Source organism: Notolepis coatsorum, assembly GCF_963971535.1.
Source record: "Notolepis coatsorum genome assembly, chromosome: 1".
In the NCBI taxonomy this organism is placed as follows: domain Eukaryota; kingdom Metazoa; phylum Chordata; class Actinopteri; order Aulopiformes; family Paralepididae; genus Notolepis; species Notolepis coatsorum.
In genome coordinates, this window is record NC_140165.1 from 168,922,364 (window position 1) to 168,946,094 (window position 23,731).

Sequence of the window (23,731 nt, forward strand, 5' to 3'; positions counted from 1 at the left end):
GTCCACAAAACAAAGCAACCCCATAACTGAACGCGCGTGTATCGTGTCGTGTGTGATAATGCAATTATGTCAGTATTGTGATGACTGAAAGGACTTTCTTAGGTGTAGATTTAGGAACTGTTTCACCATTACGCATGCCACATAAATTGGCCAACGGATGGCGTAAAGGTGAATAATTTGGGTACGCCAAAAGAGAGGTAATATCAGTGCAATACAGAAGCCCTCGTTTATAAGACGATAGGGACGATCGGACGAGAAGGAAGATGAGACAGATTAAGTGGCATGCCAGCCAGGGTGTGCAGCCTGCTACATACAAGCGGCCAAGTGGGAGGCGACTAGTGTATATTCCGAGGACCGTTCCTGTGGACAATATTATATCACACTTCATGCCCAACTGTCTGTCCTCCTGACCGGTATATCAGAGTAAGACATCAAGGATCTATTGGAAATATGGAAAGTGAGAGGAAGAGAAAATTTAAGGAGAGATGTGCCCTGAGGCATGACATCATCAAAGAGTTCCTGGCCGAATTTCTGGGAATATTCGTCTTAATAGTGAGTATCTGTGCACCTGTCATCTAACTATATAATAACTGGTTTTAAAGCTGGAGTATGATAATGAGATGTCCCAAGGGACACAATCTGCCATCTGCAATATGTTTTTATAAATATATTGTTCTGCTCAATAATATATTCTGAAAATAATTTACATTTTCTTTGATGTGCTCATATATAATTCCATTCTAGCGAAAATCTGACTCGTAATTAAGACGTCTTCAGACGAGCAAACCTGACAAGACACGACGTGACAAAGGACTGTTTTTCGTCAAAAAAGAAAAACTCAATCAAATCAAATGATCACTCTCTTCACAGTTACTGAAGACTTTCGCTTAGTTATGATTGTGCAATTATTCAATTAGTACAAATGGGCTACTGTAGTCTAACAGTCAATATTTCTTAATTTTTTTACACAAAAAGCAAACATCTTTCTAGGCAATTCCTGAGTGCAAATGCAGTAGAAATGATATGCCTTCATTGTCTTTGCACGTAATCAATTATTAAGGGACGATTCAGAACTACTTTAGATGGTTGATTCAAATGCATAGATCACCCAGTTTAATTAAGTACAGATCCTATTTCTCTGGTGTGATTTCTGGAGCATCTCTTGTCCACGAGGGAATTGTTGTCGGCTTGTAAATAATCTATAGAAGTCACTATAATCTAGACCTTCCTCCTGCCCCCCCTGAGCTCCTCCTGCTCCCCTGAGACCCCCTGAGACCCCCTGAGACCCCCTGAGACCCCCTGTGCTCCTCCTGCTCCCCAAGCTCCTCCTGTCCCCCCTGAGCTCCTCCTGTCCCCCTGAGCTCCTCCTGCCCCCCCTGAGCTCCTCCTGCCCCCCCCTGAGCTCCTCCTGTCCCCCCTGAGCTCCTCCTGCCCCCCCTGAGCTCCTCCTGCCCCCCCCTGAGCTCCTCCTGCCCCCCCTGAGCTCCTCCTGTCCCCCCTGAGCTCCTCCTGTCCCCCCTGAGCTCCCCCTGTCCCCCCTGAGCTCCTCCTGCCCCCCTGAGCTCCTCCTGTCCCCCCTGTCCTCCTCCTGTCCCCCCTGAGCTCCCCCTGTCCCCCCTGAGCTCCCCCTGTCCCCCCTGAGCTCCTCCTGTCCCCCCCCTGTCCCCCCTGAGCTCCTCCTGTCCCCCCTGAGCTCCTCCTGTCCCCCCTGTGCTCCTCCTGCCCCCCCTGAGCTCCTCCTGCCCCCCCCTGTCCCCCCTGAGCTCCTCCTGCCCCCCCTGAGCTCCTCCTGTCCCCCCTGAGCTCCTCCTGCCCCCCCTGAGCTCCTCCTGTCCCCCCTGAGCTCCTCCTGCCCCCCCTGAGCTCCTCCTGTCCCCCCTGTGCTCCTCCTGTCCCCCCTGTGCTCCTCCTGTCCCCCCCTGAGCTCCTCCTGTCCCCCCCTGAGCTCCTCCTGTCCCCCCCTGAGCTCCTCCTGTCCCCCCTGAGCTCCTCCTGTCCCCCCCTGAGCTCCTCCTGTCCCCCCCTGTGCTCCTCCTGTCCCCCCTGAGCTCCTCCTGCCCCCCCTGAGCTCCTCCTGCCCCCCCTGTCCCTCCTGCCCCCCCTGTCCCCCCTGTCCCCCCTGCCCCCCCTGTCCCCCCTGTCCCCCCTGCCCCCCCTGTCCCCCCTGCCCCCCCTGTCCCCCCTGCCCCCCCTGTCCCCCCTGCCCCCCCTGTCCCCCCTGTGCTCCTCCTGCCCCCCCCTGCCCCCCCCTGCCCCCCCTGTCCCTCCTGCCCCCCCTGCCCCCCCTGTGCTCCTCCTGCCCCCCCCTGTCCCCCCTGAGCTCCTCCTGCCCCCCCTGTCCCCCCTGAGATCCTCCTGCCCCCCCCTGTGCTCCTCCTGCCCCCCCCTGTCCCCCCTGAGCTCCTCCTGCCCCCCCTGTCCCCCCTGAGCTCCTCCTGTCCCCCCTGTGCTCCTCCTGCCCCCCCCTGCCCCCCCTGTCCCTCCTGCCCCCCCTGCCCCCCCTGTCCCTCCTGCCCCCCCTGTCCCCCCTGAGCTCCTCCTGCCCCCCCTGTCCCCCCTGAGCTCCTCCTGTCCCCCCTGTGCTCCTCCTGCCCCCCCCTGCCCCCCCTGTCCCTCCTGCCCCCCCTGAGCTCCTCCTGTCCCCCCTGAGCTCCTCCTGTCCCCCCTGTGCTCCTCCTGCCCCCCCCTGCCCCCCCCTGCCCCCCCTGTCCCTCCTGCCCCCCCTGTCCCCCCTGAGCTCCTCCTGCCCCCCCTGAGCCCCCCCTGTCCCCCCTGAGCTCCTCCTGCCCCCCCTGTGCCCCCCCTGCCCCCCCTGTCCCTCCTGCCCCCCCTGTCCCCCCTGAGATCCTCTCACCTCTCTTCACGTTCCTGCTCAACAACCTCTCGTTGTGTCTCAGTAGTAACCCTGCCTCCAGAACAGCATCATTATTTTTAGATGGCTGGTCCTTTTCTCACCCCTTTTACCCAGAAAAATATATAGGGACTTCATTATTTTCAAGGGCCTCAAATTAGACATCTTGTTTTTTTATGGCAGTCAAAGGCTTTTGAAATGGAACAGGAAGCGATGCTTAATTATGGGTATAATTGCAACATTTACAAACAATGACTCTTTTCTTTCCTCAAGCCAAACATTGTCCTCTGCTCCTGTCTGTCTGCTCCTGTCTGTCTGTCTCCGTCTGTCTGTCTGCGTCCCCAGCTCTTTGGATGTGGCTCGGTGGCCCAGACGGTGCTCAGTAAGGGGGCGCTGGGGGAGCCCTTAACCATCCACATAGGCTTCACCCTGGGAGTCATGATGGCCGTCTACATGGCAGGGGGGGTGTCAGGTAAAACAACTGCACACTACGACACGCGTCACAGAAGAACTCACACCCACGCGGTCAGGTGGCGTAGCGGAGATTGCGCTCGTCACCAATGCAAGAGGCTGCAGTCTCGACTCCCGGAGTCAGCATTGCTCGGGGCTTGGGCTGATCGCTATACTAACCCGTTTGGCTGGGTTACAGGGAGGACAAGTCATGGGTGGGAATCTGGCGTTGTGGACAGCGACACCTACAGGTCAGTTCTGGGTGCTTTCTCAGCGGAGGCAGGACTTGATGGAGGCAGCGTGCCCTCCCACGCGTTACACTTCACCAATGAGAGTCCTCGCTGCCAGGTGAAAAAAGAGTCACTGGCTGTTGCCGCGCATGTTGGAGGAAGCGTGCGGATGACTTCAGGGTTCCCTTGTACCGACCAGTAGGAGAACATGCGCACAACAACCAGGTAGGGGAGGGGGGGAATTGGCACAACGACTAAATTGGGACGGGGAGAAAGAGAGGATTACAAAAAAAGTAAAAAAAAACTCCTGCCTGCAATCCTCATCTCGGTGCTGATATTTTGATGCTGGGAGCGTGTCACGATAGAGTGTAATATTGGGAGAAAAAACATTCTCTAAAATAAAAACAAAACATTGTCCAATAGTGATCGAGAGTCAAATAGAAACAACGGAAACACGCCAGTTTGTCATTTTTGACCAACAAGCTCGACCTTTGACCACTACGCATGAATTAGAATCCCTAAAACATGAGTGAGTAACAAACAAGCTCGACCTTTGACCCCTACGCATGATTTAGAATCCCTAAAACATGAGTGAGTAACAAAAAGTCAACAGTTGTTTGTGGTGGGAAGGCTTCGCCGTGACGGGGTCTTTGACCATGAAAATCTGTCCCTCTCTCTTTACTCTGGAGTATCTAAACTCTGCAAATAACTCTGCAACGTAAACACGACGTAGGCTGTTCAGTTTCGAGGTATCAACATTCACATAATTGATACCAGTACATGCATCATATAATAGTACTTTTCCAACCCCGTCAGGACTAAACGTGGAGTAAATGAACTGTGAAGGCCTATATAGGTCACTCCTATGAGGCAGGAATGTTACATAATGGAGGGTATTCAATTCACAGCATCTTAACTACTATAGAGTACTCTGGTCGCCTGTACTGTATCCAGAATAGGACATACGATACCACATTTCAATGCCGATACTGATTCAAGTCCTACATTTTTAGTAGGGATGCACGATAATTATCCCGTTTTGCCAGTACTGTGGTAAAACTGATAGCGTGTGGTTTAGGAACAGGGAGTTTTTCACAAATCCAGCGCTCCCTTTCTTGGCTGTGACGTAGTCACGTTACATTCGGAGACAGACAGTCGATCTGCCAATTACGTCCCACGGCTTGCACCCACCTCTTCTTCTTACCACAAATCAGAAGCTCTCGTTCGTTTATTTACCTCCGGATTGTCAGCCATTACTCTACTCAGAGCTAACGTTATCTCCCCGCCAGCCACATTGACAAGTACCAGCGCTTATACATTACTGGCAAATGTCTTGTTGCACTTGTGGCAACGAGCGTTGTCAGCATCGACTTTAGTAAAATAGACCCAGACTTTTGAACATTTCGTTCTGTCCGCCATTATGAGAGCAGAGCTGTCTGTAGCCTACTCGGCAGCGCAGCACCCGTGTGAGTGAGTGTGTGTGTGTGTGTGTGTGAGTGAGTGTGTGTGTGTGTGTGGGAGGGGAAGAGAGGAGAGAGCAGGCAGCCCGCTCCCCGCGCAGGCAGAGACACACAGAGGCAGGAGAGATATAGACAACGGCCAACAAGATTAGTTTGCGACGTTTAAATTCCTCAAAAAAAAACTCCATAATTTCTCGAGTACCGATAGCAGTACCGATGACGTCGGAGCTTATAAATACTACTAAAAAAAAAAAAAAAAAATTGATAAAAAAAATATATATATATATATATTATATATACAGTTAAAAAAAATATTATAATACAATAAATATCGGTTATCGGTATCGGTATCGGCTTGAGGAGCATAAAGTTATCGGTATCGGTGTCAAAAAATCAATATCGTGCATCCCTAATTTTTAGTATTGGCCTCTGATCTGATCCATTGCTTTTACAGAACAATATAAACTTGTAAATTTGTTTTGGGTCACTGGACAAAAATAATCAAGATATAATGTTTTTTCCCCAACCTCTTATACGTCAAACATGCAAAGAAAACAATTGGCTTTGCTTTGATTTCTAGACATGTTACATCTGTATGTCTCTCGGAATGGGGAGGGGGGGGGAGGGGGGGTAGTATTCAGGAAACTCTTGGATACAGATACCTTGTTTTAGCGCAGAGTTAAAAGCTATGTGGGTCAGGGCAGACATGTTATTGCTTGGCTACACTCCTGTAGCCTGACAGCTTTTAAGAGTCAGGGGCTTAAATGAGTAGGCTACGTTACAAGACTGGAGGTGTGTTGTGTCCTAATGTCCAAAGGGGGCCTTTACTGGGTGCATTCATCAGGGATTACGGCAAGGAGAGCCCTCCGTGCTTCTCAAGCGATGCTAGGAAACTCTAAATGTCACAGTATCCTATGGGCGGGCTGAGGTGGCGAACGCCTGTTTAATCATCAATCAAAGATTCCATTACATTGGCCTTATGTCGTCGGAAATGCCAAGGTAATTTCCATCGCTATCAGTGGTATTAGCTGTTAATGTACCGGTGTGTGTGTGTATATACCCGAGGGATAATTTAACATTGTAGCATTTGAGATAATGGATTGGAGCTAAATTGAATGTGTTTTATCTTTAAAAACACATGTTGGGTAGAGTGTGAGTACTCTGTGTAATCTACGGGTGGCACGTGAAATGCAGCACCCAGATCAGTTCTCCCACATTAGATGCAGCTGTTATTGTGTTTACTATGAGCTTAATGTTATACCATATTATATGAGACTCAGCAACAACAATTATTTGATTCCCTGTTGTTGTCAATGATTGAATCCACGTGGTCCTTATATAAAAAATCTTAGCGCATCTTTAACTTCATATTGGTGTGTGTAGTATGTTTGAGTTGTTCTTGCTCGTACACACAGGCGAGGTGACAACTGAGTTATTTTGGCCTACACGCCACCATCAAAGTTGCCAGTCCCATGGCCTTTACAATCTCAATGTAGGGCAGCCGCTGCTATTGTATACTGCCCTGCAGAAGCTAACCGCAGTAACTATGCAAACAGTGAAACTGAGAAAAATGTATTTAAAGTTCTTGACTATCCAGTGATTTTGTAGTTACTGCAATTCTTTATACCCCTTTTTCTCTAAAACAGCAAGATTGAACTCTGAGATTGAAACTCTGAGATTTATAACTAAATTTTTAAAAAGATTGTAGTTGCTGCAGTTAGCTTCTGCAGGGCAGTATTGTACACCAGACAAGAGGGTCGGGAAACAAACATTCATGCTATTGTTGGAGGGATTCACTGAGAAGCTCCTCTAGAAAGAGGGAACTCGTAGTGGTACCGTCCACCCCCCCCACACACACCTCTGTTCTAACGTACAGGGAGCATAGCTTTACTCATCAGTCTGACTCATATAACATTACGAGATCACTGCCTGCCCGTGTTTAATGAAGGGGACGGAGGCAGGCAGCCCCAGAGGGAGCACTGAAGAAGAAGAAGAAGAGCGAGGTTGTTATACTGTAGGAACCAGAGCGTCGTTGCTGCATGACTGGGCCATTCTACCCCGGGGTCATTGGAACAGTAGGACGCCTCCACCCTGTTCAGTGACATCTCTGATGATGATCATAGCTATTGGACTAATGAGCTTAGCCAGGGCATGGGTCTCTGGAGAGAGAGGGAGGGAGGGGGGGTTCAGGTGTGAGAAGCCTCCTTGGCGGGGCCCGCGTCCCGCACGGGGGGAAGAAAACACTTTTGTTTTCACTTTTGCCCGTCTCCGAATTTTAATTGACAGCGCAACCATAAGTACGGCGCACCGGGGTCACTCCGATGACCTGCAGTGCGTTAAGCAGATTCGGGCGGCTTATGTCAGATGCAATTCCGTTTCAGCCGGTTGTTGGGGCTGGTGTTTGTGAACAGGACGGGGGGATTAGGCGTTGGGCTCACGCCCGATAGCCCAAGTCGCGTTACACCCCGGTGAGGTCACAGCCCGGACCCTCGAGTGTCGGAGAAATGAGTCCTCGGTTTCAGCTTAAGAGTCTAGTAAAGTTGTTGGCTGAAATCTCTTCAAACAAGCCGCAGTGAGCGCGGTGTCATTGCAGACACAATGTAGGCTAGGGCTGGGCAATTAATCGAAATAAAATCGCGGTCTCGATTCATAGACCTATGCAACTCTCACAAAAAAAAGATATACGGTATATATATATTTTTACTTAAGTAAACTTTTTTAAATGATGACGATTCTGACTTGAGTTATTTTGTATGTTACAAGAGATTTTTAGGTTTAAGTCAAGCACTTTCATATGTTATGTTTAAGTTTAAGTCAAGCACTTTGATATGTTATGTTGTCTGTTTAAGAAAGAGTGCAAAAATGATTTTATTGAAAAAATACGAATCGTGTGAGAGAATTGTGATCTCAATTCTTAGAGAGAAAAATCGTGATTCACATTTGAGCAAGAATCGCCCAGCCCTAATGTAGGCCTGCTTAGAATGTGAGAAAAAAGGAGAAAGGAGATTTCACTCAAATATTCCACAGACCTTTGATCTGAGACTAACCCTGGTTATATCTGGTTATATATATATATATATATATATATATATATCTACCATCGCTTAAACCTTTCTGACGTCTACAAGTCAACATGCTTCTACCTGACATATCATTAATGTTCACCGTCATGTCCATCAGACACAGTTATCTATTATGACCGATAGGGTACAGACCCTCATCTGCACCTTGTGTATATTAAGTGCTTTGAGATTCCTAATGTAAGGCGCTATATAAAATAAATGTATTATTATTATTATATTGTTTACTTTTACTCATAGTATATATTCAGATTCAACATTTTCATTATTGCCTATATTTATTGTAATGTTTTGTTTATGCTGTTTAATTTTCTCATATTTTATATTCAAATTGATCTTTATTGCCTATATTTATGTCTTTATTCTATCCCCCCACATCTCACCCGCATTTCCCCAAGGGGATCAATAAAGGAACATCTTATCTTATCTCATGTCCCGATCTTCAGCTGGTCTGTCCTCAGCCCATCTAGACACCAGAAAGCACATGCATTATGTCATCCATATCTGGGTACTGTAAGTTTTAACCACTGACTGGCCAGGTTCCCTCTCACTTTAGGGGAATGTTTGCTCTGTGCAACACAGTGAAAATACCCCCCCCCCCCTTACTGTTGCAGATGAGATTAAGATGCCGGACGGACTGCGATGGGAACATTCTCCATTATGAAATTGCAGTGGGGAAACTTTCCCCCAAACTCAGCAACTTGTCCCCAAAAACACCACATTACAATAAATAAGTTTAGTACGCACAACATTTACGTGGCCAACCACTTTCAAATATCAACTCTGACCCATTTCTGTTTGGCTACAAAGTACAAACCCATTTAAAATTCTGAGCATGTGTCGGCATACAGTAGTCAGAGTTAATGAGATCGAGCAGCTGTCAGTTGGCACATTGACAGTGTAAACAAACTGTGATTAGAATTTGGTCAAATACTGTTAATACACGCAGCCATTTATCAGTATTTTCATCAGTCACCCCTGATTATTGGTTTCTAGATTCTCTGTCCTGAAATGGAATCACTCTTTAGTAGACACACTAAAGAGAAACGGCTGCAAATCGTCCATACAGGGTTTTAACGTTTGATTTGTTCTGACCACATTTCCTTTTCCCGTTGTTCCAGGGGCTCATGTGAACCCTGCAGTGTCTCTGGCCATGGTGATCCTGGGCAAGCTGCCCCTGAAGAAGTTCCCTGTGTATGTGGTGGCCCAGTTCCTGGGGGCCTTTGCCGGGTCCTGTGCTGTCTATGGATTATATTATGGTGCGTGTGTACTAGATAAGTCAGAAATTATATTTGACAATGAATGGAAAAATGTAGACACAAATCTACTCACACACACCCACGCACACACAGACATTGCGGGGTCAAAATGATAGCATTAAGACTAAGTAATGCATGCTCTACTGACTCATCATATGCTGGATGACTAGTTTTACATTTCTTTTCACCATAGATGCTTTGATGGAATATACCAACGGTGAATTCTCAGTTACCGGTGTGAACGCCACAGCCAACATATTTGCGTCTTATCCTGCGAAACATCTCTCAGTCCTAAATGGGTTTGTAGATCAGGTAAAGAGGCTTTCTCCATCTTCCATCCTATTCCATGCTTCCCTGAAGGACAGTATATTATCACCAGTAATACGTATGTAGTACATAATGAAACCTATCTCAAACCCTGCCCTCTTTTCTTGATCCTCCAATCACAACTGTTGCCGGTTTCATCCCCAAAACAAGAAATTGCAGCAAATCTTTTTAAAAACAATATAAAAAATAACAACCTACTCTTAAAAATGACTTAGTAACATGAAAATAAAGCTATTATTAGCTTAAAACCTTTGCTCGCAAAACGATACACATTTTGGGAGCTGGAATCATCTGTGTTAATATTGACTGATGGTATTCAGCTACAGTAGCACAATATTTTCGATTTGGATATTGGAATGAAACTAATGAGTGTAAGGAAGGCCTCCAGAGTAGTCATGTGCATAAATGTTACATAAACGCGATGTGAATGATATGAGCGAGATGACGAGAGAGAAACCACCATCTGTGCCGAACGCCCAGGAGTCCTGTGGTGCACGTGTTCTGTTGTGTTGTGAGCACACATCTGTATCTGTATTTGTGTAAGGAACTGGGGCGTGACAGGGTCAAAGTAGAGATTCAAATGTAATTATTAACCAAACGATACAAGCAAAACATTTAAAATTCTATGTTTATTTCAAAACAATTCCATCGGACGACACCAGCGACGATACGAAGATGAATAGAATAAACGGGAACCCGTTTCAGAGCCTGTATCCGTTTAGCCAATGAGAGAAGTGAACGTCGCTTGAATGATAACGTATGGTTATTCTATAACACTAGTTACATGATACTGGTTGAGCGTCCCGCTCTGCCTACTGAGATAACTCCTTATCACCACGCACCTAGCGTGCACGAGAAACAAAAACAAATGCACCCACTTGCACGTGACCACGCCACTCCCATGTGCCCTATATTACACCGGGAGTGGTCACGCCTCACCCTTCCTCAGTTCGATTTCCTTAAGCGGAAAAACATCCAAGGGACCTCAGGGCGCTAAGAGCGGGACGCTCAGCCAGTATCATGTAACTAGGGTTATAGAATAACCATACGTTACATATCAACTGGCCTCGCGTCCCGCTCTGCCTACTGAGATAAGGGCAGAGCAGACGCGTGGCCCGGACAAATGCACCCCCCGAGGGTCCTAACGAAGGGGGGGAGGCAGTCAACTCCACCAAAGTGCGAAAAGGGGGAACCCGGCAACCCTGAGACCCTGCGTGCGACTAAGATAAACCCCCAGTGTACGGACAGGACACGACAGGTGAAGGCTCGACTCCAACCCACTAGCGTGAGGAGGAGGATGAAACGCCTGAATCACAATATCCCTGGAGCGAAAAGAGCTCCGGATATTCTTTGGCACGAAGACCGGATTAGGCCTCAGAGTCGCCCTGTTATCGGCCCGAACAGACAGGCACTCAGGCCGCACCGAGAGAGCACATGGCTCACCCACATGGCTCACCCACGCATTTAGCGGAGGTGTTGGCCCAAAAAAGGAACGCAGTCGTAAGACAGACGATCCAATGGCGCCTGTTCAAGAGGGAATCTATTAATTGAAAATGGGGGTCCCTGATGTAGACAGGACTAGCGTTTTCTTTGGGACCATGTTGGAAACAAGTCGACAGACTTTCACATGTTATCCTTGTACCCCTTGTTTTTATACTTTTGTATAAATTGTATGTACTAAATAAAAATCAAATCAAATCATCACAGAGAACGTTCCACAGGCTTGAGACGCCATGCGCCAAGCAAGAACGTCCCACGAGAGGGTGGCTGAACAATGTTCTGCCCCCCACTCTCGACCATACGCCACTTCCCAGCGTAAGCCGCGGTAGTGGACGGAGCGCGCAAGTTCCGGATGGCGTTAACCACAGAAGAGTTAAGACGCATCCCCACCAGATTCACCCTTTCAGCAGCCAAGCCTAGAGGCTGCCCCAGAACAGGAGGCAGAACAGAGTTCCGCGTGCCTGAGAGAGGGCCCGCGGTGACCACGGAACAGGCCACGGCGGGGCCACCAAGAGCGGAATCAGGGCCGGGAACCACACAGCTGAGCCCCGGCCCGGCGCGACCAGGATCAAAGTCCCGCGCTCCTGACGTACCCGCACCAACAGCTGAGCTATCAGGTGTATGGGGGGAATGCGTACAGAATCCCGGGCGGCCACGGATACATCGAGAAGGCATCCACCCCCAGAGAGGGGTTGTCCTTCCGACTGACCGAGAACCACAAGGGGCCGAATCGGTCCCAGACCTGTCTGACTATGTCTGGACGTAGTCCCCACTTGTCAGGGTGAGGACCGCCCCGCGACATCACATCTGCACCCACATTCTCCCTGCCGGGGATGTGGAGAGCCCTCAGGCTGCGCAGATTGAGAAACGCCCATAACCAGAGCTCGACCGCCGCCCGGTGCAGACGGGGGGAGCGTACTCCTCCCTGTCTGTTGATGTACGACGCTGACGTTGTGTTGTCCGTCCTGATAAAAACATGCTTGCCCACCACAAGGTGGCCGTGCCATTTGAGGACCAGAAGGACTGCCTTCAATTCCAACACATTGAAATGTAGTGCGGACCGGGCAGCATGGTCCTGCCAGCTGCCCCCTACTGCGTTGGCCCGACACGTCCCCCCCCATCCCGTGAGGGAGGCGTCAGTGAAGACCGTGACGTGTGACAGCCTGCTGCCCATGGGGACCCCGCTGGTGAGGGCCCCAGGCCCTCCCCAGAGGGCGAGGTCCCCCAGTACTGACATGGGAACCTTCAGCCGCTTCCACTTCCCTCTCACCGGGTCTATTTCCATACTGGAAAACCACCCCTGTATCCTCCTCATGAAGAGGAGGCCAAGAGGGACCACAGAGTGAGCAGATGCCCTAACCGTCCTAGGATGGAACCTCCCGAGCGCGCCGAGAACATCCACTCGCCGCCGCTCTGCGAGGGATGCCCATATAGACCTTGAGCTTAGAATAAGCCCAAGTACTCCACCCGTTGACTGGGAAGAGGAGTACTCTACTTCCAGTCTACAGCAAAACCCAGGCTGGTGAGGAATTCCACCACCTGCCTGGTATGAGACCTGGCGATCTTCTCTGACCGGCCGAGGACCAGAACGCCGTCCAGGGTAGAATAAAATTCGTATCCCCTGATGACGCAGAGACCCCAGCGCGGTCTCCACGCACTTGGTGAAGATGCGAGGAGCCAGAGAGTAGCCGAACGGCAGCCTCTGATACTCGTACGCTAAGCCCTGAAAAGGAAGCGTAGGTATGTCCTAGGAGGGAAGATCGGGATGCGAATATGCATCCTACAGGTCTATGGAGGTGAACCAGTCCCCCACCTGACAGCGCTCAACAGGTGGGTGACGGTCAACATTCTGAACCTTCCATGGGACAGGTCCAGTATGGGTCTGACACCCCCCCCCCGATTCCTCGGGCACCAGAGAATATCGGGAGGAAACGCCGTTCATCGCGTCCTCCCATGGGACCACGACGACGGCCTGCTTCGCCAGAGAATGAATCTCCTCGGCCAGGGCTGTCACTGCTGTGGACTCTGATAATAGAGTCTGTACCAAACCCAAAAACTGAGGGCGGGGGTGTGTAAACTGTAACACAAGCGCCGCCCTCAGCGTTCTCTCCATCCACACCGACATATGGCTACCACTGCAGCCATACGTGGTAAAAATTCCAAAGCGCCCACGCCGCCAACTGCCGTTGGTCCGCTAGGAATCGTAGATAGGTGGCCCGGTCCCTCCCGCTGTGCGTTGTCAACCCTGGTCTCGCCAACCGCGCGAGCAGGGTGTCTCGTGGAGCCGGGATATCGCACCCTGACTCTACCAACGAGGCAATCGCACCCAAGGGGGGGACCCCGACAGAAGGGGCGGTCTGATACGGGGGGAGCGGCCATCACCCCTGGTGACATAGGCTCCCCCGCTGAGCATCTTCCCGGCTTAGCTTGCTGAGGACAGCCTGCTCTGCAGCTGGACATGCATGGTGTGTGGTCCTCACACTGCCCGATAGGGTGGGTCTCTACACACCGTAGCCCTGTAGTGATATTACTACCACCCAAATTACGCGTGCGTGCTGACCACCGTGGGATCGGAAGTCCAGACGGGGGAGGCACTAACGTAATACCCGGCCTGGCGAGGGCGGGGCTGGGGGGAACCCACGCTGCAACCTCCTGGGCCTAGAGTTCCCCCTCTGACAAAATGTTTTAGATACAGGGAACCCTGCTCCGTCGACAGATACAACACCAGGCTCACCAAACACAGACGCAGGACGTGTGGTGTGGGAGCCGCTTGACAGCACAGCATTCTCATAGACAGACCCAGGCCTAGCTAGCAACTGGGTGTCAGCCCCTGTCTCCATGAGAAGCGAAATGTGGGGCCGCTTGTGCTTCACTGGAAGAACGCGGCCCGCAGCCAAAGGGAACAAATCAGAGCCCTGTGTCCCGTAGTGTAGCGGGGGGGAGTAACCGGAGAGCGTGCTAGACACAGCTAGATGGCAACGGTTTTTTAGGGCGTGCCCATCTAATATAGCCGATCCTGTCGGCCTTGTGATCACCTGTTTTCTTTGTGTCCAGGGTATCTCAGGCGGGGGAAACATGGCCGCTGGCCGGGGGCCTCGCCGCAGCCGCTCGCGAGGCCGTGCTCTCACCTCTGGCTGCGCAGTGTGGGGCGGCGTGGAGCCCAGGACAAATACCGCCCGCGCCTCCGTGGACAGACCAAGGTCCACCCGCGGAGAGGGGAGCCCTGAGGAGGAGCCCCTCCCCTCCTCAAGGGGAGATTGCTCCAACCAAAGATGCCTGTGAACAACCGTTGACAGCATCCTAGCCCTCCCTGTGGTTATAGCTTGCGGCTAGGTCAAAAGCTGAATAACCTCAAAACCTTGCGCGATGGTTTTGACGTCGGCTGGCCCTAAGGCCCCACCACCCGACACCATTTTTGACAGTAAAACAGCCAATTGAGCAATGTTGCCAGTTGCTGATAAATTCTGTACCGCGGCGGTATAGGCTTCATCAGCCCACCAGCCACCTGCCGTGCCGACTCGCCTCATGGCGCCGGCCGGGCGGGACACCATTCCACCATGTCAGGGCAAAGGACTGATGCCACCTGCTTCACTAAGCACGGAACACCAGTGGTGGCTGCTGACCAAAGTCTATTACTAGTGAAGCACTGCTCCATTAGTAGTCATGTAACAACCTCCACTGCGGTGTGCACCCATGAAGGGATAAATGAAAGAATGAACGAAAACTCTATTAACATATTGCAGAATGGGCTAGCCCAGTGCTTCTCAAACTTTTTCTGTCAGGCCCCCCTTTGGCGGACCAAAATATTTTGGGCCCCCCCCCCCCCCCCCCCCCCCCCCTCGCCCCAACAAAATAGTCATGAAATGGGCCATGTTTAAATTTATTGAAATAACACCAATATCGTGACCTTTCAAATTGGCCCTATATTTTGTTTTCAGAGCTGTCATGGATGAAAAGCCAGCTTCACACAGATACTGTATGTGGTGCTGAATGGTATCAACACCTTAACTGCTGCATCATGAGATACTTGGTGGGCCATGAGATGAGATACTTGGTACTCAGCACCACACTCTGAAACTAGCTCTCCAGGTGGTATCAGATGAGATTTCAAAGAGTTCTTCCAAGAGTTTGGATGGAAATGTGTCAGGAAGCTTTGTCTCAATGTTGTCTGTAAAGTTTTTTTTTATCCAGAGTAACTTGGTGATCCTTTTCTGTGTTTTATTAAATAATGATTTTCAGATTTTGAGAAATTGTATTTTCATGGAGAACAGTGCAGCTGCAAGAGATAGCACTTTAGTGATAATTTTCTGAAATCCAAATTTTTTTCTTTTTCTTTTTTTTTCTTTTTTCTTTTTTAAATAAATCTCAATGTCCCCCCTGTCATGCCTCTGCGCCCCCCCCTGGGGGGCGCGCCCCCCACTTTGAGAAACACTGGGCTAGCCCAATACACACAATTGTTAAGGGGATGCAGACCAGAGAAAACGCTAGTCCTGTCTACATCAGGGACCCCCATTTTCAATTAATAGATTCACAAAAAGCACACCTGCCCTGAGCCCTCGTCAGCCCATCCACCCATGTAAAGGGTAAATAAGCCTCCGCTAAACCCCCAACATTAGACACCGATTGACCGTCAGCATGAATGGTTAAGAGGAGGGAAGACAGTAAAGACAGCCCTCGGCGGGGTACATGGGGAACGACGCCCCAACATTGTAGCATTAGCATTAGCTATGAGCTAGGATAGCTGGAAAAACATCCAAAAGAGAGTCATGACGACCATGTTTTCCCAAATATCCCGCCCCCTGCACCAATACATCACTCGGTCGTCTCACGAGACAACGAGCAGTATCCCACATGCCATTACCAATGCCTGCTTAGCGCAGGCCCTACCTGTGCACGACTTAGCTTGACTGTTAACCGTCGCGCGACGTCCCTCGGTCCGCTGTCACGAGACGAGGAAAACACAGGATAGGGCCGTCGTGCTGTCAGGACGTGCCGAGAAGGTTCCGGGGGCTGGCGAACTTCTGGCGAATTCCCAACATTGTGTAATTTGACCTTCTGCTTCATAACAATCTCCAGTTCTGAAGTGCATCTAGCTGCTTCCGTGTTGGAAACTAAATGAGGAAGGGTGAGGCGTGACCACTTCCGGTGTAATATAGGGCACATGGGAGTGGCGTGGTCACGTGCAAGTGGGTGCATTTGTTTTTGTTTCTCGTGCACGCTAGGTGCGTGGAGATAAGGGGTTATCTCAGTAGGCAGAGCGGGACGCGAGGCCAGTTGATATGTAACTTCCTTTTTGTTGTTTCCTAGGTGATTGCAACAGGTGCGCTCATTCTGTGCATCCTAGCCATCACTGACGGGAAGAATATAGGTGCCCCGAAAGGTATGGAGCCTCTGTGCATTGGCCTCGTCATCATGGCCATTGGGGTGTCCATGGGCTTGAACTGTGGCTATCCCATCAACCCTGCGCGTGACCTGGGCCCCAGGTTCTTCACGGCTGTGGCCGGCTGGGGCATGGAAGTGTTCAGGTAATCCAGTTCCACGCACCCTTCACAGAAAGACAGGAATGTTTACAGATGCTAAATATATATTATAAAGTACAATAGTTCAAGAATATAAACACTAGATATACTATTTGCATTTTGGACTTTTGAAAAAAGTCTCTACAGACACTTAAAGGAACACGCCGACATTATGGGAAATGCGCTTATCGTCAGACAAGAAGGTAGATCTCTGAATTTCCCCAAGGGGATCAATAAAGGAATATCTTATCTTATCTTATCTTATCTTGATAGCAATTTCCCCTCTGGGCATTCAGTAGAATGCTAGTCTAGTTTAGCACAAATGAATGGAAGCATATACAGACCAGCTAGCCTAGCTGTTGACCAAAAACACCTCTCCCGGAATTTTAAGTGGTCCGTATATTCCATAGGCCATATGCCTCCATTAATTTGTGCTTAGCTAGGTTAGCTTGTAACCAGATAGCTTTCTACTGTACACAAAAAAATTCTTATTGTCTTACTCTGGAGAAGACGGTAAGCGCATTTCCCATAATGTTGGCATGTTCCTTTAACCCTCTCTGAGCACAGCCAACTGTCAGTATGTTGAGGGGACGTCGCCTTCTGTTCATTGAAAGGACATGTCCAGTTAGTATCATAATGTATAAAGCTTTTGAATGTAAACCAATTCAGGCGACCAGTGTTATCGGTTGCTATGGGAGATTAACATTGGCTAACTGTGCTAGCAGGTGATAAATAAATTGTCGTAGTTGCGTTGGATGTTTTTGAACCACTAAAATTAACTAAATTGTAGCAAACTAGTTTCATTACTTGTTTGTAGATTAGCTAGCTCATTCCTTACAACCACTGACAACTGACAGACTGACTGATGGGTCAATCAGGGTAACCCAAATAGATTACGCAATCTCTTCAAGGAAGCAGATTGGATTTCTGGAACGGTTTGATTCTGTTGATATCCAGGGGGATAGAGATGAAAGGGCTTTAGTCATCATTTTCACAACTGTTAGGGGTGACACTGGCTCAGGAGGTAGAGCGGTTGTCTGGTTCGATTCCGGCTCCTCCCGGCAGCGTGTCTACAAGTAAGTGTCCTTGAGCAAGACACTTACTTAACCCCTAACTGCTCCCGATGAGCAGGTCGGCACCTTGCATGGCTGCCTCCGCCGTCTGTGTGTGAATGTGAGTGAACGGGTGAATGTGAGGCATAAGTTGTAAAGTGCTTTGGATAGAACACGCTATATGAGTGCAGTCCATATAACAGTTCTAACATTTTGGGTAATTCTGGAGTAATCAACATACAGTACATTCTGTAAAAGAATGCAATGAGATGAATCTACTGAATTTATTTATATATATTTTTTCTTTTTTTTCTGATTTCTGTGATTTTCTCCCCGTCCCAATTAGTCGTTGTGCCAATTCCCCCCCCTCCCCTACCTGGCTGCTGTATGCATGTTCTCCTACGAGTCGGTACAATGGTCGATCGCACGCTTCCCCCGAGACGTGCGCCGACAGCCAGTGACGTCTTTCCACTTGGCAGCGAGGACTCTCATTGGTGAAGTGTAACGCGTGGGAGGGCACGCTATCTCCACCAAGTCCTGCCCCGCTTAGCAAGCGCCGAGACCTGACCTGTAGGCGTCGCTGTCCACAACGCCAGATTCCCACCCGCCAGCTTCCCACCCGCCAGCTTCCCCACCCCCTAATACAGCCAATTGTATTAGTGTGAACGGCCAGCCAAGCTGGTGGCAACGCCGAGAGCTGGACTCGAACCCAGCATATCCTGCGTTGGTGATGAGCGCAATCTCCGCTACGCCACCTGACCGCCTACTCTACTGAATTTTTAAGCCAGTACCAAAATGAACATCTGACATTTTCATGAAGCCTGGGAGAATGCGTGATGGGAAATCCCTTTGTGGAGCGTGCCAGCTGCCTGGAAGAGCTATAGGCACATGATGCTGCTGTCGGCCCCGGTAGCGCCTGGGAGTTACACATGTTATGTGAGGAGGAACTGTAGGAAGAGCACCACTCTGGCCTCTGGGCCTCCTTCTTATCCTCAGGAAGAGCAGCGTTTGTAGCTCCTTCTCCGCTCTCTTGGCTGCCAGCAATCAATATTTCAATAGGAATTCTTGTATCTACTGCATTTTGAAAAAAGGCTCTGGGATGTACAGTAAGTGAACGGAGTGAGATATGACTGGGCATAAATATTACACGTGTCATGCTTCACGACGGAAAGCGGCATGACCGTGTGCTCCTCGCGTTCTGATTCTCCCGCTTACTCATCAAAGTCCTGCTGCTGAATCCTTCTGTCTCTTTTACAATAGATTCACTGTCATAATGTAAGATAAGATAAGGTAAAATATTCCTTTATTGATCCCCATGGGGAAATCCGGGTGTCATAGCAGCATGGGGGAGGGGAGGTACAGGTATGGGCAGGGTAATAGTAGAAAGACATAAATAACTGAATATAAAAATATGAGAAAAAATAAACAGTGTAAACAACGGTGCAGATGAGGGTCTGTATGGTTATATGTTACAATAAATATAGGCAATAAAGAATTTAAATATGAATATATGCTCTTACTATGAGTAAGAGTAAAAGTAAACAGTATACACAGTATACACAAGGTACCCTAACTGGCATGATATACGTCATAGGTATTCACATTTGGAAGGAGTTGAAACCACTAAGCTAGCTTAAAAAATGAGCCCACCAGGCCCTGTGAGAGACAGTTAATCGATTGGACCCATCAGGCTTCTGCACTCACAGGATATATGTTGGTAAATATAAATCAGGTGTTGTCGTATGGAGGATAGTAGGTGAGGGTTGAGGGGTCAGGGGGGGATGAACTGCCTCTACTAGATGGCATTAACAAGTGCAAACTGGGCTTAATTGTTACTTGAGGTGAAAACAATCTTGCAAATTATTGAAATGCTTAATGTGGTTGTTTAAATGTCAACGTCTGACCTCTTGACCTCTCCACATCTGAAGTCCTCGCCAGATGTCTCTAATATGGGATTATATATGCTGTGCATTGAAGATAAGTCTGCCCTAATGCACATATAAGCCTCTGGTCCTCTTAGGTTTACATCATAAAGTATATGTAAAATCTGACGTAACCTAACCTCTCAGTTAGAATATCCCTTAAGTCTCTGCAGTTTTGTAAACATTATGCTGAGTGAGATGTATCAATTCAGATCATAAATGCAAAAAAGGCATTTCACTTGAAGATCTCTGTATTTCTGTATTATGGCCAAGATTCAGCCCAGGTACGATATGAAGGTCATCGGTCATCGCGGCAGCGCCTCTCTCCGTGCCGTGCGTGCACATCGGTACCGCCTACTTGTGTGTACAGTATCTGTCCCCTGGCCTGGTCATCTTGGCCGTGGCCGTAGATTAGTCTCTAATCCGGTCCCCGCCCTCCCGTAGTCTGCGTCCACTTCCCTGAACGCTTACTGGAGATAAAGACAACCCGCTCAGACACCTATTTTCCTACAGCTATGCCGAGGCGCGTCGACTGTTAATTCAGGCCATTTCACCTGTGGTGTAAAGGACAGACCAGCTACACATGAGCCGCAGGGCTGTAATCCCCGTCTGATGGAGTAAAGTAGCCCTCCTGAGGCCACTGGGGACGGCTGGCGACTCCGGGAACCAGGCCACGGCGAGACGTGGCGTGAGAGAGGGTCAGATGTACAGATGATCTGGGGTTAATTGCTTTTCATTACAGCTAACTTTAAGTAAGATGACTTGAATATTATTGCAGGGTCATTCTGTGAAGGATGAGAGGTTCAGGACGAGAGCAACACATGTAGTACATACGTAGAATCAAAACGTGATATAAAACACCGGGTAATGCGTTTGGTATAATTCTCAAAAGAAATATGGTCCAGGGATCACATCAATACCTAGATTTACCAATACTTTTTTATTTATTTATAAAATACAATATAAATACAAATACTACTACTACTAATAATAATAAATGTTCTGTTTGTACAAAATGAAAGGAATATGCCAACATTATGGGAAATGTGCTCACCATCTTCTCCAAAGGCAGACAAGAAGATAGATACCAAATGTATTCTCTGTGCATTCAGTAGAAAGCTGCAAGCTATCCTAGCTTAGCACAAATGAATGGAAGCAGATATGGATCAGCTCGGAGGTGTTTTTGGCTAAAGGGCTAGGCTAGCTGATCCGTATCCGCTCCCATTAATTTATGCTAAGCTAGCCTAGTTTGCAGCTAATCAAGTACAGTCGCATTCAAAAGTTACCTTTTTGGTGACATTTCTCACTCACGAAGTCAAAACAATTCATACACCCAAATCAAATCATCTCTCAAAATCCTCCAGAATCTTTTAATAAAAATGTGCTTAAATTTCACCCCATAATTGTTGGCATAATTGCTATAACCTTCTCAAAATTAGCTGTCCTCATTAACAGTTGAAGCCATTCTGCATTATTTTCCATAAGGACTTAAACAATTTAAGAAGGAATTTTCTGTTTTGTTGTGGGGTTTTTTAGCCAGCCAAATAAGATGTCAAACCTATTTTCGTTGTACTGTACTTGTGCTGTATGATGACAATACATTCGAATCTTGGGTCTTCAGCCTTACATCTCCAACACTTATTATCCTGTGAAATTTATTTGTGTTTTTGATTCTCTATGCTTTAAAGCAATATTTAAAACCCTCCTCCACTCCTCTGGAATTGTCATATTCATATATCTTTGTAAATTCAAAAGCTCAATAGATCCATGATTCCCATTTTGGGAATCAACATAATGATTTCCTTGACCATAGCTCCCCTCACCACGCCAAGTGTAATGAGAGATTCATGTGAATCTCAGTAATAAGGGGGATATAGATTTAATTGCTGATAGAATTCTGAACTAAATCCATGGCTGCCAGCAGTCTAGGAGCCATGGTGAATCTAAAATAGCTTTCTGTATTTTCTAGCAGCAGAATTTAGAATGCCCCCCATTGTCCATGCCTGGATTACTGGTAACCACTAAAGGTTTGTGCGTAGATTAATCTCATCATCTCACTAATTTAAATTGGAATATGTGTCTCTGCAAGCATGCTTTTAATTGAAAGGGCCCCAGTATACTGTTTAAGTAGGGGCCCCAAATTAGTCAGATTTCCTTCATCAAAAGACCCTAGACATGAGTATTCCAGAGCTATTTTTGAAGACCAACATGCCTCCTAGTGGTATCATCCGGCCATGCCATTTTCTGTTTCCAACAACACTGGCGAAAGTGTTTTTGGGGTGAACTGAAGGACCTCCAGTAAGGGACTTTGTACAAATGTGGTCTGGAGTATCCCTTTAAGACACACACACACACACACACACACACACACACACACACACACACACACACACACACACACACACACACACACACACACACACACACACACACACACACACACACACACACACACACACACACACACACACACACACACACACACACACACAGAAGGGTACGATGGGTGAAGTGAGGTAAGGGGAAGTCAAGATTCTCCCTGTTCATATGTAATTTCTTCTTTATTATAGGAATCCTTGTGAATTGAAAAGTATTCAGATCTAATTTTATTGCCTATATTTATGTATTTCTACCATTACCCTGCCCACACCTGTACCCTCCCTTCCCTGTGCTGCTATGACGCCCGCATTTCCCCCAAGGGGATCAATGAAGATATCTTATCTTATCTTAGATGTTTTTTTTTCCAGTGATATAATATATGCAGTTTGTGATCTGATGTGATTCTCACCTGGTCTTGTGTCTTCAGTGCTGGAGGCTGCTGGTGGTGGGTCCCAGTGGCAGGGCCCATGGTGGGTGGAGTGGTGGGAGCTGCCATCTACTTCCTCTTTATTGAGCTGCACCACCAGGAACCAGAGAAGCAGGAGGAGAACAACATCAAGGACAAATACGAGATGGTCACCATGAGTTAGACGGACAGGCAGGATACAGGCTGCAGAATCCCTCTTTTACTATCAACAGGCAAAACAATGTCCACCTAAATCAAGCCATTTTACACATTTCTACCCTATGATTATCTCAGTCACAGTTCTACACAGGTACGATAACGACTCAGAGAACAAGATGTGTGTGATTTGAAATTGATACAAGTACAATTTTACAGCGTAAAAAAAAAGAAATGACACTTCAGTTTTATAGACATTTATATATATATATATTGCCTGACAGTAAAATAAGAAAGAAAGAAAGAAAGAAAGAAAGAGAGAAAGAAAGAAAGAAAGAAAGCAAGAAAGAAAGAAAGAAAGAAAGAAAGAAAGAAAGAAAGAAAGAAAGAAAGAAAGAAAGAAAGAAAGAAAGAAAGAAAGAAAGAAAGAAAGAAAGAAAGAAAGAAAGAAAGAAAGAAAGAAGTCAATACTCTGTTAGCAGACCAATCCTATTTCCCGATTGGGAAATATGTTCTTGAACTGACATTTTTGCCAAGTTTATACACAGCTGATGTAACATTTTTACTACGTTCTACTTACTAGGCAGCAGTATCAGTGAAAAGTTATTGAACACATGAAACTATCAGCTCCCAACTATTTGTGAGGACAAAAGAATCTTCCCTTACAAAAATGTATCATGGCATTTCGTATCATGGTAATGATCGTTTATGGTTATGACCAACAAACACTAAAAGAAATATCAGTATCATTGGATTACATAATCAAGATTCAAGATTTCAAGATTCAAGAGTTTATTCATAAGAATAAATAAATAAAGACATAATGGTATTATTGAAGTGCAAAAGTAGTGCCGTGGTGATAATAATTTTTTATCGTGGTAAATAATTTATGCAATGAAATCACCATCATACTTGCAGTACCACAATACATTTTTGTAAGGGTTGAACCACTTGATTGAGTCTTTGCTCTTTGGAGTGTGCTTTCCCTCCCTCTACCTGACCACTGCATGTGTAGACACTTCCATGAATTTGTGCTATGAAATGCTGATCTGGTTTTCTTGTTTTCAGTAGATTATATGTACAGTATTTTGATACACAGTAGTTTGCAGAGACATTCCAGCCTTAAAGGATCATACCTCT

General features: G+C 47.7%; 1 protein-coding gene across 1 annotated transcript; it reads left to right on the top strand.

Annotated features, from left to right (window-relative positions):
- Positions 1-450: 450 nt before the first annotated feature.
- Positions 451-22,797, top strand: aqp9b (aquaporin 9b; the record flags this gene model as incomplete). Its single annotated transcript, XM_084322051.1, has 6 exons — positions 451-552; positions 3,197-3,323; positions 9,193-9,330; positions 9,524-9,642; positions 16,465-16,682; positions 22,457-22,797. The coding sequence occupies 6 exons, from the start codon at positions 451-453 to the stop codon at positions 22,617-22,619; spliced, it is 867 nt and encodes a 288-aa protein (XP_084178177.1). The 3' UTR covers positions 22,620-22,797.
- Positions 22,798-23,731: the final 934 nt, after the last annotated feature.